General features: G+C 50.0%; 1 protein-coding gene across 1 annotated transcript in view; it reads left to right on the top strand.

Moving 5' to 3' along the window:
* Positions 1 to 3961: 3961 nt before the first annotated feature.
* TRPM8 (transient receptor potential cation channel subfamily M member 8) overlaps positions 3962 to 14539 on the top strand; it is a 48994-nt gene continuing 38416 nt past the window's right edge. Inside the window, exons 1-4 of the mRNA XM_051993200.1 lie at positions 3962 to 4104; positions 10585 to 10871; positions 11177 to 11373; positions 13715 to 13788. Of these exons, the coding sequence (XP_051849160.1) occupies positions 3962 to 4104; positions 10585 to 10871; positions 11177 to 11373; positions 13715 to 13788 (701 nt within the window). The remainder of the gene's footprint in view (positions 4105 to 10584; positions 10872 to 11176; positions 11374 to 13714; positions 13789 to 14539) is intronic.

Raw genomic sequence — 14539 nt, 5'->3', positions numbered from 1 at the left:
ATCTTTCCGCTATTTTCGCACGACTCCCCGTCCCACCCGCCATGTTCCTGGCTTTGTGCACTTAGAGCCGGACAGAACCTTCCCCTTAAGGATGGGAAACAGAAGCTCAGAGATGAAGGGACTCGCCCAGAATTACTCACCACGTCGGCGCCGGGGCTGGGATGGAAGCCGACATCTCCCCGTCCAATCCGAGACCTCTCGGTGTCTCCGCCCCACTAATCGGTCCTCGAGGACCCCGGCAGCCCACGGGCATCAAACCCCTGCAAAGTTCCAGAACTTCCTTCGGCTTTCGGCATCCGGAGGTAAAACGCAAGCAGAAGGATGCTGACGGGAGCCACCACGAGTCTGGCCTCCCGCGCCATGTTCCAGGGTGCACCGGCTTCCTAGCGATGAGGGCTCCTCCTCAGCTCCTTCTCCCATCCTCCGAGGCCGGAAGGAGCCCGGGGGGAAGCTGCGGAGAGCCAGAGGAGGCAGGATCTCCGAGCCCGGCATCGTCCTCCCGTCCGCAGCGCCTCCCGCTCCCGGCCTCCCAGAGTCAGCTCCAGCTCCAGGGCGCCTCTGCTGGTCCCCTCCCCCACTATCCAGCCCCCTTCCTCCTGCTCTGCGCGTGCCTTGGGGGCTCCAACTGGGAGCTTCCCCATTGGGATGTGAGCGCGAGGACGGGACGTGCTCGCTTTTTCCTTGTGTCAGCAGCCCTCGGCACCGCGCCTGGCACTCGCTGCTTAAGGAAGGACGGCGGGCTGAAGATTGACGAGGAGGTTTCCCCTCCTTAGCATCCGCCATTGAGCTGGACCCCATGCACTGGGTTCATTTAATCAGGATTCGTTTCATGCACGGGCCGGACTGGTGGCTCCAGAGTTTCCCTCCAAAGGTCACTTTTTGTGACTCAATCTGCCCGTGAAACCTGTGGGCAAACCACGGGGTCCCCGTCAGTGAGGTGACGGGGCTGGACTAGATGGTCTCTAGGGTCGCTTCCGGATCTAGACCCAGTGAGCAGAGGACACAAAAAAGTCCCTTTCTAGCTCTGGTAGTTGAGGGAGAGACTGATCTCGGGACCCTCTCAGCTGGAACATGCTGTGATTCTGAGCGTCAGAGACCACCCGCAGCCCTGGTTTCGGAGGGGAGCCACCTTCTGGATCCTAGCTGAGTTGCAGCCCCCACAACAGGGTCGGAGCCCTCCGGGTGATCTCGTGCTGCTCGCCCACCCTACAAGGAGCGATCTTGGATGAACAGGATTCTTCAGAAAAAAGCTGGATGAAAAGTGAGACGATCAGATCACATGAACAGGACTCCAGCAGACTCCCGACAGGTGTCTGCCTCCGTTTGAGCTTCTTCGCAGTTGAACCAAGACAGTTCCGCTTCGTGCCATCTTGGAGTCAGGAAGATGTGAGTTCAAACCCAGCCTCAGACACTTTCTACCTTCCAAGACTCTGGGTAATTAATCCACTTCCTCTCTATGTGCCTTTCCTGTAGATTTCCTTATCTGTAGCACAGGGGCCACTAGGTGGCGCCATCAGGCACGGGGGATAGGAGACGTGGGGAGGGGGCTGGGAGTCAGGAAGACTCATCTTTGGACCCTGGGCGTCATTGCACAGCATTTACCTCAGTTTCCTCATCTGTCACCTGAGCCGGAGAAGGAAATGGTAAATCATTCCAGTGTTTTTGCCAGGAAACCCCCAAATGGCATCACAAAGAATTGGAAGCAGCTGAAAAGGACGGAACAACCCCAGCAGAAGGCGGGCAAAAGCAGCCCTTCCCTGACGGTTTCTCACAAGGATCAAATGAGAGGAATTCTGTCAAGTGCTTTGCGAGCCATCGAAGCCCCCGCCATCACTCTCCTCATCCTCATTTAGCCGCCAGAGCCGGGGGGCTTGCGAAGGCGGTACCACGGGGACACACCCCCTGCGTGGGGGCTGCTGGGATCCCTCCACCCTGGCGCTCCACAAAGTGGGATCCCTCCGCCCTCGCGGTCCACGGCGTGGGATCCCTCCGCCCTGGCGCTCCACAAAGTGGGATCCCTCCGCCCTCGCGCTCCACAAAGTGGGATCCCTCCGCCCTCGCGCTCCACAAAGTGGGATCCCTCCGCCTCCTCCCGCTCTCTCCTGCCTCCCTGCTCACACCCGGACAGCAGGTGCCCTGTGCCTGACTCTCTGGGCTGGGCTCCCTCCTCTGCCCTCCGGGATTCCTCACATTCTGCTCTCTTCCCCAGCCCTGCCCCCCTTCCAAACATCCTGTGTAATGTTCTCTTCTCCAGAATATGATCGTTCCCGGGAGCGGGTTTCCTGGGGGGCTTCCGGAGGCAGCCTTCCTCCCAGTTCCGAGTAATAATCACCTCAACTGCCGCCGGCTGCTAAAGGCCAGTCCTTTATTGTCTCTTCCAACACAGCCCGTTAGCTTTCTTAGAGGCCCATCGTTCCCAGAGCTCTCCTTGCTAGTCTTTTAGCTCTTCCAGCTTCTGCCTCCAGCCCGCACAAAGGTGATATATGCGGAATGAACTGACTCCGCCTCCGAGAGAGGGATTGTGGGTTCTCTCTGGGCCTGTGGGAGCTCCTCTTAGACTTGGGACTCTTCTCCACTGAATCCTGACTTGTGAATCTCCTCTCTGGGCTCCTCCGCTGCTATGCTCTCTTAAAAGTGTGAACTCTTAGAGGTGTGAGCTCTGAACTAGAGAACTGTTAGGTACCGTGCTCAATTAAACAACCGGCAGCACTTTGTAAGCCTCCTAACCATCCTGCTCTCTGCAGAGGGCCCCGTGGCTCAGCCGTCGCCACCATCTCGCCCGGCCACAAGCTCAGCATCGCCCTTAACTCTTCTGCTCCTCATCCCCATCTTCCAGCAGTTGCCAGACCTGGCTGATGTCACCTCCCCTGCGCCTCTCACATCCGCTCCTTGCTCCTTTCCCGGTCCTGGTCATTGCCTCCTACTTGGCTTCCCTGTGTCGAGGCTCTCCCCTCCCCTCCCCAGTTCCACAAACCCACCAAAGTGAGATTCCTAAAACAGAGACCTGACTGGCTCACTCCCATTCTCCATGACCTTCTGGTTCCATGGCATAACAGATAAAATCCTCAGCCTGATCCCCAGAGCATTCCCACCCACCTTTTTAGTTTGATTTTTGTACTAGATAAAATCCTCAGCCTGATCCCCAGAGCACTCCCACCCACCTTTTTAGTTTGATTTTTGTACTAGATAAAATCCTCAGCCTGATCCCCAGAGCATTAGTTTGATTTTTGTGCTAGAAGGTAAGCTCCTTGAAGGTAGCTATATTCATTTTTGATTTTCTGTTCCTTGGATCTCATATACAGTAGGCACTTGATAAGTGCTTGGTTTATTGATTGATGTGCCCCATTCCAATTAAACTGGCCCCATATGTCATTCAGGTTTTTTTTTACCTCTGATTCTCATGTGTTTTATCATGTTGATGTTGCTATTAAACTAAAAAGGGGGAAATGGCTGTGGCAGTGAATGCCTCTCCAAGGATCTTCCAAAGAATAGCCAGGGAAGGCTCTGTCAAATAAGCATCCCTACCTCTCCATTTAATTACCACTGTTTCCCCCATTCATCAAACTCCCTGGGATCACTTTCTTTAACAAGCATTTCCAGTGGCATTTGTGGTTTTTCTGAGTGTGTTGTTGACCATCTGTGAAGCTGGACTGGGATGTGGTCTCTTGGAGCCACAAGAGTGGCTCTCTTGCCTTGGCACCTACCTCTGAGACCCTCGACAGGCGTCCACTCAACCCCTTATTAGGCCCTTTCCACTCACTATGCAAATGCCAAATGGCTCCTGCTTCCCCCTAACCTCCTTCCAGTGTCCTGACCTTTGTGGTCCTCCCTTTGTGAGCATCTCACAGAGAAGGAGGCGGAGCTCTGGGCTCTGAACTATATCAGCACCTTCCTCTTGAGAAGTCTTGAGCTCAGCTGGAACCCTGAGGCCAGGAGGAGGCTCTGCAGCATCTCAGCAGCCATGGTGAGTCTGGGGCTCCTCTCCTCATGGAGGAATTCCTCACAGGGCTGGCAAGGGCCGTATGCAGGGCTCCCACTGCCCCCTGCATCCGGGCAGCCTGTGCTCTGGGGGAAATTCACAGCCTTGGAGAAGGGGCACAGCAGGTGGGGGCCGGAAGAAGTGCTTCACGAGTTAACTCGGTGCTGGGTTTGACTCATCTAGAGCAGTGCTTCTCAAACTTTTGTTCTCAGTATCTTTATATTATTAAAGATGATTGAGGATTGTCCAAAGAGTTTTGTTTACTGGGTTATGTTTATAGATATTTGCCATATTAGAAATAAAAGCTAATTTTGAATTTGTAGACCCTCTGTAAGGGTTGGATTCTTTGGATCACACTCAGAAAACCACTGATATAGACGGCTCTAGAAAGGCTTTCTCATCTCGATTTTTACATTGAGAGTCAGGCTTTCAACCCAATTATACCTCCTACCCTGCTGAAAAATTCATGGCGATCACAGTTTTACGACTGCAAGGGAGATGATTTCGCTCAGCTGTTTTGGAGGGACAGGGACTGAGGAGCTCTCCAGGGTGCTGCGCTATGGAGAGCCGAGAAGGACCAAGTCCTCCTTAGTTTGATTTTTGTGCTTTGGTCTTGGTTAACAGGCTCTCGGGGATCCAAGGCAGGCGCAAAGCTTGGTCAGCCTTTTCATCAAATGGCGTAAAATTGACCAAGAAGCGGCAACTTTAAAATATTAACTGATAGGAGGAGATGGGAAATTGAGCTTGTAATTAAGTTGTGCAGCCTAGTCAAGTCTCTCACTTGCTCAAGCAGGCTCATCTTCTGTATTATTTAAAAGTCAGGCAGAAACACTATGGCACTTTAGAGATTTGGATAAATAATTAAAGGGCTCGTTCTCATTTAATTTTTTACATTCAACCATGCCCGTGGTCACTTTTCTAGATGTTAACATTCCTAAGTAAAACAGGAAGTAAATCTTCTCTCCACCACCCCCAGTCCTCCTGTCCCATATTAATTCTCTTGTCTAGTTCCTTAAAAATTGCATTTCTGTCCGTGAGATTCATAAGCTTTGTATTTAGAAAGGAAACATCCATGCTGAGGGACAAAATTCTAGCTTTCAAAGCATGGGAGTCAGGGAAGGGGAGAGAGGAATAGGTGGTTTGGGTTCAGGGGATCTGAGTTAGAATCTTGACAAGCCATGGGTCTCTGAACAAGTCATTTAACCTGCCTGAGGTAAATTTGCTCATCTGGAAAGTAAAAAGGCTGGATTCAGGGTTCTGTCAGGTCCCTTCCAGCTTCAAGATCCTATATTTTTGAAATTATAATCTTTTTTCTAAGTTTTAATTTTCCTTGGTATGTTTTTACATCATCTTCATTTCTGTAGACATTTCTTTTAACCAAAAAGTAGAATAAAGGGAGAGAAGACAAAATCGGTCTGGAAATTGGCCAAAACATTGACCAAGTCTGGCAGGAGGAACCCCAAATAATCATCGCCAGCATTTATCTCCCGTTTTAAAATGTGCAGACTGTTTTGCACACTTTAGCTCATTTGACTCTCACAGGAGCCCCGGGGAGGTAGGTGCTATTATTCTCCCCACTTTACAGATGAGGAGATTGAGGCCAGAAGCAGATAAGTGGCTTGTAGCTATTGAGGGTCTGAAATCAAGTTCGAATTCTGCCCAAAGCTCTGTGCACTGTGGCGCCTCCTAGTGCCCTCCCCTGCAAAGATGAAAGGAAGGAGGGGGGGGGGTCACTATTTAATTCAATATAATTAGCAGTTTCTTTGGCTTTATTTAGATTGTTGCAGCCATTGTTGTATATGATTCTACTTACTTTGCTTTGCATGCTTTTGTGTAAGTCTTCTTATGTATCTCTGAACTCTTCAGGTTAAAGACACTCCCCCCCAAAAAAAAAATTGAAACAGAATTATTACCTTGAATTATTTTCCTAAATATGTCCTATTCTGACTCTTAACACCTGCCCTGGTGCTTGGGGAAAGGGTCGGCTTCAAAGGATTGGCCAAATTGAAGACTCCGGGGATCACCATTTGGGAGAGAGATTAGAATTGTTTTCTATGCCCAAGGAGCAGGGAGTGGAATTTTTTAGGCTGGATGTTGAGGAAAAATTCATAACCCTCAGTGACATCCAAAAATGGAATAAGCAGCGCTGAAAGGTGAGGTTGAGCAAAGACTATTCCCTTCGTGTGTTGAAGAGACTCTCTGCTCCAGCATGTGTTGGATGAGGTGGACAGTCTGAGACCCCTCCCAACACTGAGAATCCAGGGAACCTTCCACCTTTGAGGGTTACCTTCTTCTCTAAATGCACCCAGAGGTTCCAGCCAGCCCCCCATCTCATGTCTGACCCATCTCTCCAAGCTTTGACTTTACCATCTTGATCAAAGGTCTCAAAGGATCTTTGTGCCATTGTTCCCTACCTCTGACTCATCCAAATATGAGACATTCTAGAGAGGAGAAGAACTCCTGTCACTCCCCAGACGATGGATGAGCAAGCAGAGCCCGAATCACTTGCTGCTGATAAGTTAGGTTGTTTCCCCAGAGGTTGTAGCTACTCTTTGGGGACCCTAGACACCCCATCAGGATAATGGCAGGGCTCCTTCCAAATACGGATTGGCTATTATCCCCTCTCCAGCCAGCCCCGGGAGTGCCAACCTTACTACTCTAATAAGAATGAGAACTCGTGGAACTGCCTTGCTGGAAGAGAAATAATTCCATCTCTCCTGCAGGTGACTCATTTATTCCATGTCCCCCAAAGAAGCTTTAAACAGCAAAGATCCCAACTCAGGGGTCCAGCAGGACATGTGCAGACATTCACATGTCCTGCTATACATTCCCATCTCCAATGCCTACGTTGGTACATGTAGCACTTCGATACTTTTCCCCACTGAAGTGGGAAAAACAAACTACGTCCATCATAGGATTGTAGCTTGAAAGCTAGAAAGAACTTTCATAGTCATATGGTCCGGTTCCCTCTTTTCACAGACAAGGAAACTGAGGCTCATAAGGGTTAAATGACCAATCATGGTCCCTCAACTACTAAGCTTCAGGGGTGAGATTTGAACCCAAGTCTTCCTGACCTGTCCAGCACACTAATCACTGTGCCACATTGCTTCTCAATTCGATATATATCAACAAGCACTTATTTAGTGCTTTCTGCATACCTGAATAGTAGTAGACATCAGGGATACAAAGATAAAGAATGAAACGGTAACCCCTGACCTCACAGAGGTTTTACTGGGAGAATGCAAAGAGGATGAGGATAAATAAAGAAAAAGTATCCAATTATCCTTTCCACATCATGATTTTCCCCATTGCACTTTCAATATACTGTGGATCAGCAGAAGAAACTAAATGGGAATTTAGGGGAAGTTTTGCAGAAGCCACAGATATCATGCAAAGAGCAGCAGATGGTACAGAAGAAGTTGAGGAATGCAGAAATGCATCCCATAAAAGAAAAAGAAAAGTCAGGCTGCTTCTCTGGTACGAAGGGAAGGCCACAAAGCTTTCCGCAGGTTTTCCAGAGCACCAGAACACCACACCCTTACCCCCCCTCCCAGTGTGGGAAGGATATATTAAGTAAATATACCAAGATTTGAGGTTTGGGACTAAACTGAGCCTTCCTTCAAGGGGTTCCAAGAGGCAGGAGAAAAGAAAGAACACGTTCTAGGCTTGGCACACCATCTGTTCAGAAGTGTTTTCTCATGGAAAACACCAAGTGGGCCAGTTTGTCTGAAATACAAACTATGTGAGGAGCAATTATGTAACTGGAAGGATAGAATGGCATTAGGTGGCGGAGGGCCTTAAATGCCGAGCAGAACCCTGTATTTTATCCTGAGGGTAATAGGGAGCCTCTGAAGTTTCTTGAGCTTTGATGAATGCTGGATCATAGAACTAAAGTTGGGAAGGACCCAAGAGGCCATCTAAGCTGATCTCATTATACAGATGAGGAAACGGGCCCAGGGATGGGAAAGAGCCTTTCCACAGCCACCCGTGATGATGCTAGATGAAAACTTTGGGGGTGACCCCAGATTTTCAAAGTCTTCCTACAGCTATAAGACCCCAACAGATCTCTTCCCCCAAAAAAAGCAAACAAGCCAATCAGACTAAGGAACAAGCAACAATCCATGGCTTCTTACCCCATCCATTAGAGTTGAAACGATTCTCTTTCCTGGGAAGTTGTTAGCAATCACATTACCCTGGAGAGAACCTCCAACGAGCATCTTCTCCGTGACTGGGTGTTGGGCATCCCACAGAGAACTCGGTGGCTTGGTCTCCTGACAATTCTCCAGAGGGAACTGATTTCCCTGGAACAGAGTTAAAAATACTGATACAGGACAGAAATTTGGTGGTACTGTCCCTTCATATCTCTTTGCTAAGTAGCTTTCTGTTTCTCCCTCTAAAGAAGAGTTTGTTTGGGATCGAAATTCAGCACAGATTGCATGGTTAGAAAGCCGTGGGCCTGCTCCCTGCCTCAGACAGAGCTCCGGGAGGCCGAGCCAAAGTGTCCCAGGGAGTGTGAGGGGGGAGGCTGAGTCAAGGCCGTGGGTGCTGAGCATTCAGGGAAAACGTTTCTCGCTGTTGCTGCTGGCTGTGGTGGATCAGAACGGGGCTCCAGGGATCAGAGTTTTCTACTTTACTGATGGCCTTAAATGCCATCAGTTTTACCGAGACAATAATCTGCAATGATGATGGCAATTAAGAAAAAACATTCTGGTATAATGGAAAGAACACGGGGTGCCAGAAACAAAGAATCTGGGTTCCAATCTGACACCGCTTCTCAATCCCTGTGTGACCTTGAGACACTTTCTCTCTCCAGTTCTCCATTTCTTCATTTATAAAATGAGAGGGCTAAATTAGAGAGCTTCCACTTCCTGTCAGCTCTAGAAATAGGATTCTAAGGGTACCTACCAGGTAGCAGAGTGGATAACTCCAGGTCTGGAGTCATGAAGTCTTGAGTTCAAATCTAGCTTCAGATGTTTACTAAGTGACTCTGGACAAGTCACTTCACTTCTGCCTCAGTTTCTTCAACAGTAAAATAAGAATAATAGCATCATGTTCTTCCTAGGATTATTGTGGGGAGCATATGAGCCAATCCTTGTGAAACAGTTAGCAGAGTCTAGCACTTAAGAGGTGTCATGTAAGTGTTAGCTGTAATGGTTGCTCTTGTCCTGATATCCAAATCCCTTTGCCTCTCTAAGGCAGCCTTCTCCTAGGTGAAATGAGGAAGTTAGATTCCATGGCCTCTGAGGTCCCTTCCCCTTTAGATCTAGGACCCTTGGTGCTAAGGCCAACTTCTCCAATTGCTTTCTCCCGAATCCCCAAATAATGGGAGTTTCTTCCTCCTTTTGTGTGTTTGTGAGGATCTGTAGATTTGGCCCATTTTCATGGGGGAAGTATGGTCTTAAATGTGCTCTTAAAGTCCCAAAGTCATCTGGGATGAAATTCCGAGCCTGACATCTTTGAGTTAAAGGGTAAACAAGATGGCCTTGGACTTGAGGGCCACAGAGATTCAAGGGACCTCCGAGGCCTCCATTCCACCCCCTTATTTCACAAGTTCGGAGCTTCTGTTTTCTAGAACAGCTTTTTACCTTTCTCTCCGCCCATTTCCCAGTGCCTCAAAACTTCAGGCAGTGGCCAAGATTCATCCTCCCTTTTGCCAAACCTATCCCCGTGGGGCTAAGACTGCCAACTCTCTGCCCGCAGGGAGTCTCTTTCAAAAGCCCCTGGGACTTTGTGGGAGGGGCCATGCAGGATTGTCTGTCTGAAACTGGAAGGGACTTTGAAATGAAACTGCCTCGTTTTACAGACAGGGAAACTGAGGCACAGGGAGGCCTAATCCCTTCTGAGAGATAACCTTGTGAAATCAGCCATTCTCTCAACAAACAAGGCCAGTCAGGTTCATAAGCGAAATGAAAAAACATTTATATTATGTGCCAGACCCCAGAGAAAATGCCCCGAAACAAAAGATGCCTCTTATTCCTGGAATGCAAGGAAGCCACTGCCTATGTATTGAAGAGTAGGTGGGAGGAGATGAAATGTAAGAAGAATAGAAAGGGAGGGTGGGCCAAGAAATTTATATTTGTTCCTGGAGGTGAGGGAGCCACTGGGGTTTAATGAGTGGGGGGGGTGACATAATTGGATCTGCACCTTAGGCTGATCACTTTGGTAGCTGACTTGGGGGCGGACTGGAGTGGAGACTTCAGGCAGGCAGACCTCCCTTCCCCAGGAGCTATCACGGCAGTCGGGTCTGAGATGATGAGAATCTGCACAGATGGGGACACTGTCAGAGAACAGCAGGGGATGTGCTGGGAGGCGGGCGCAAAGGGAGAAATGACAAGGCTTCGTTGATTGGATATGGGGGGGAGGAGAGTTATGGAAAGGTGTCACACATGACACCAGCTGTGTACGGAGCCCTCTGCTTAAACCCAAAGCGCCCAGCAAAGCTTAAGTAAGACAGCCCCTTCTTCAAGCGCCTTTCCGCACAATGGCGGGGACAGGGTTACAGAGACCGACTCATGATGTCCTGTCACCAGCTGCTTCCTGGCTGGGGGGGGGAGGAGGAGGGAGGGAGCGGGGCACAGTATAGCTTCAGGCCCTCCTGGGGTCAGGGAGAATGGGGCAAGAGCCAAGCAGAGAGCGTCTAGGTCCCGGATCTTTGAAAACTCGGGAGAGGCCGGCGAAGCCCAAGCCGGCTCCGTGCAGAAGGCCCCGAGCCCGCGGCTTCCCCAGTCTAACCCCGGTCGGCCAAGCCCGTCCACACTTGCTCAATCAAGCCCCCTCTTCTGCAAACACGGGAGCCTCATCCCTGAGCCCGTGGGCAAGAAGGCCCGCGGCTCAGCTTCTGGACACCGTGGAGGGTGTCCACGGGAAAAGCGCTTAGCTCCCTGTGCTCCAGGTACTTTCTGAGGTTCCGGGCTATCTCTGAGGCTCCGGGCTATCTCTGAGGCTCGGGGCTATCTCTGAGGCTCCGGGATATCTCTGAGGCTCCGGGCTATCTCTGAGGTTCCGGGCTATCTCTGAGGCTCCGGGCTATCTCTGAGGCTCCGGGCTATCTCTGAGGCTCCGGGCTATCTCTGAGGCTCGGGGCTATCTCTGAGGCTCCGGGATATCTCTGAGGCTCCGGGCTATCTCTGAGGTTCCGGGCTATCTCTGAGGCTCCGGGCTATCTCTGAGGTTTCGGGCTATCTCTGAGGCTCCAAGTCCCCAACAAGTTGCTATCCCAAGAAGAGCAAGTCAGCGGCCGCCGCCCGCCTTTAAGCCGCTTCCAACCTCTTTCCTGCCAGATGCACTGGCCCACGGGGAATTCCATGAGGAACCGAAGAAATGGCACCATGGAGAGCGTGCGCACGCTCTACTCCAGCATATCCAGGAGCACCGACCTGTCTTACAGCGAGAGCGTGAGTAGCTGCCCGGCGAGGCCGGCCCCGCGCCGCCCCCGCCCCCCAAGCCCCTGCCTCACACACGAGCGCCCTCCGTAGCGTCAGAGGGGCTGCTGGCCCTCTCCGAGCCTGGCTTTCCAGCCGAGGGCGAGCGCCGGCGGCGACAAGCGCTGCCCCGCAGACCGCAGACACCAGGGGGAGGAGGGCTGGGCTCCGCAGGAATCAGGACCAACCGGGTCCAGGTCCTGTCTGCGCACATTGGCGGGTGACCCTGGGCCAGCATTTAGCGGCCCCTCGGGTTAGAGAAGGGCTGCTGATCTGCCCTGGGAGGAGCCACCTAGCCCTGGGACCCAATCCACCACCATAGTAAAGCGCTCCTGCGGATTTGCTTGTGAGGGTCTCCCTGAGGGGAGCATTCTCTCTGAGAATGCTGATCACTCCCGCCCAGTCCCAGGGCCTTTCTCCAGGACTTGCCCTGAGGTCCCCATCTTCCTTCTGCCTTACTCGCCGGGGCCTCTTCGGGTCATCTAAACACTCATCAGACATCAGAAGCCCATGGGCTGCCCTGCCCCTCCCTGACCAGCCGGGCTCCTTTTCCCATCATTCCTTTGCCAACATCCCTGATCCTATCTCTTCTGTTAAATTGTTGGGAAATACTCAGGAAGAGGGCTTTATAACGGAGGGAACGCTTTCCTTTCCAGCCTCCTGGGAGGCTGCGGGTGCCAGTATTATTCTGACTTAGAGATTTAAAGCCAGAGCTCAAAGGGGCAGGGCCTGAGCTTCTGGATCCCAAGCCAGGTGCTCACCCTTCCGTTTGCTGGCTGGCTGACAGGGGCTTGCTGACCATCTTCTTCGGGCCTGTTTCCTCACTGTGCCTCCCAAAGCTGCCAGAGAACAGCGCTTCAGGCACCTTAAAGCCCCACGGCTCTGGGAGATTTAGAAAGTGACCTTAGAGACCCAACATTTCAACACCCGTGTTTTGGAAATGAGGGAAATGGGGCCTAGAAAAGGTGAGCTGCGTGCTCCCCACACAGCTAGGGAGGAGCAGAACCGGGATCTGAGTCCAGACCCTCTGACCCCCGTCCAGAACCTCTCAGAAATTGAGTTGCTCCCTCACTTGTCCTAGCAGGACTTGTCAGCTAACTCAGGAGAATTCTTGGCTTCTGGCCTTTTCTGTTCCTTCTGTTCTATTTCCATTCTATTTCATTCATATCCATGTTCTGCTTTTGCTTATATATCGCCATGGCCAGAAAAAACCCGGCAGGTTCTGGGTCTTTTCTCCTCCCCACTCCCCCCACCCCTAGTTATTGACACTTATCCAATATAGAGGAGTATTATGGATGGAAAGAGCCGTGGCGACCAGGGTTCACCCCAGGGCAAGTGCCCTTGCATAAACTTCACAGGAGGCACCCAAGGGTAGGAAAGAAACTAGGGCAGCATGAGGGTGCTGCTGAGGAGGGCACAAGGAGGGCGAAGAAAACGCCTCAAGATTACATCGTTAACTTTGACCTGGGCTATCCCAGTGCTCCACCCAGCTAAAGAGAAGCAACTTTTATCAGCATTCGTTAAATTCTGGCACCTTGGGACAAGGTGCAGGTGGCCTCACCCTGATCACAGCTGGTTTCATGGGGCTCTCTTTCTTTTGGTCAAGTTGGGATGAAATTTGTCAGTGGAATTTAAAAAAGAAAGAAAGAAAGACAAGGCAGCCCAGGTTTGGAAATAATCCGTACCCAGGAGTGTACAATACTGTCAAAAGGGCAAGTGGGTGCCTGTCTTTTAGACTTCTAGCTTTTTCTTCAAAGTTTCTTACTTCCATATTAAAGAAATTTGCCCAAGATCCTGCTTAGGAAATAACCCGATACCGTTTTGTTTTGTTTTTTAATCTAGATTTGCTGATTCAAGATCTTAATTTGTAAACTGAGGCTGTTGGACAAGACGAACCTAAGGTCTCTCCCAGGTCTAGAGAAGAATAATCACCAACCTGATGAGCTAGAGGTCTCAGTGCATTGCCTTAGGCACTGAGGGGCTAAGTGATTTTCCCAAGGTCACCAACAGCCAAAAATGTCAGAGCCAGGGACTAATAATCCAAGCGCCTCTGCTTCCAAGGCTGGCTCTCTCTTTATTACACCCAACTACCCAATTCTCTTGGAAGAATTGCAACTTGGGAAATTATCATTGGGATTTGTATATTACTTTTTCTGCCCTCGAAGACTCTAAATACTTAACAAGCATTACTGTAATTCTTTTGCTGATCTTTGGGGCTGAGGATTTTTTCATCTGAAAGAGAAAAATAGAAATGATTTTTGTTTTTAGCTTTCAAGGTCATTTTCTAACATTTTATATGTCTTTTTGTCCTAAGGATCTACTGAATTTTATTCAGGAAAATTTTAAGAAAAGGGAGTGTGTCTTCTTCACAAAAGATCCCAGGGCCACGTAAGCCACTTTTGCTTCTCTTGTGGGTATGGTTCTGGATTACCAAAAAAAAAAAAATCTGTTAAATTCTATTCAACAAGCATGTTAAGCAAGTGGTACATGAATTGTATCAGCTTCGTGCTAGGCCTTACTTGAAACCTGACTATATCTATGTAGTAATTCACAGAGAAAGTGCAGGAAGAAAAAATCCCATGAAGGATCCATACATTCAGCCACTCTTTATTAATCACCTACTGTGTATCCAAGAATAGGACTCCTGACAGCTCATCCAGTCCAATCCAATCCCCTGAGCATTTAAGTCTCATAAATGCTATGTAAAAGGCGCCATCCAATCCCTCCAGTGGCTGGCTCACAGATACAGAAATCTAGATAAGTCGCGGAGCCAGTGTCTGAATTTAGGTTTTCCAACTCCAAAGCCACAACTCAGCCCATCATGCCGGGCCCAAAAAGGACTCAAGAATCACTTCTCAGTGCTCCAGAACCAGCGGGGCTTTGTGAGATAGCTGTTCCATCTCATCATCTCCTCTTTGAAGCTCATCCGATCCTTCTTACCCCAGAACAAATTTAGATTGACGTTTAGAGGAGTCAACGAGATACACAGAGGAGGGCACTGCAGTCTGTCTGCATGGTGCTAATGGCATCCCTACCAATGCCAAGCTGAGAAGTGTGTATTCTATCCTAAAGTCAATAGGGAGCCCGTGAAGTTCTGTTGTGAGAGAGTAGCACAGTCAAAAAAGGGCTTTAGGAGGAT

The sequence above is a fragment of the Antechinus flavipes genome, chromosome 4 (assembly GCF_016432865.1).
Source record: "Antechinus flavipes isolate AdamAnt ecotype Samford, QLD, Australia chromosome 4, AdamAnt_v2, whole genome shotgun sequence".
In the NCBI taxonomy this organism is placed as follows: domain Eukaryota; kingdom Metazoa; phylum Chordata; class Mammalia; order Dasyuromorphia; family Dasyuridae; genus Antechinus; species Antechinus flavipes.
This window is presented reverse-complemented; position numbering and strand designations above follow the sequence as displayed.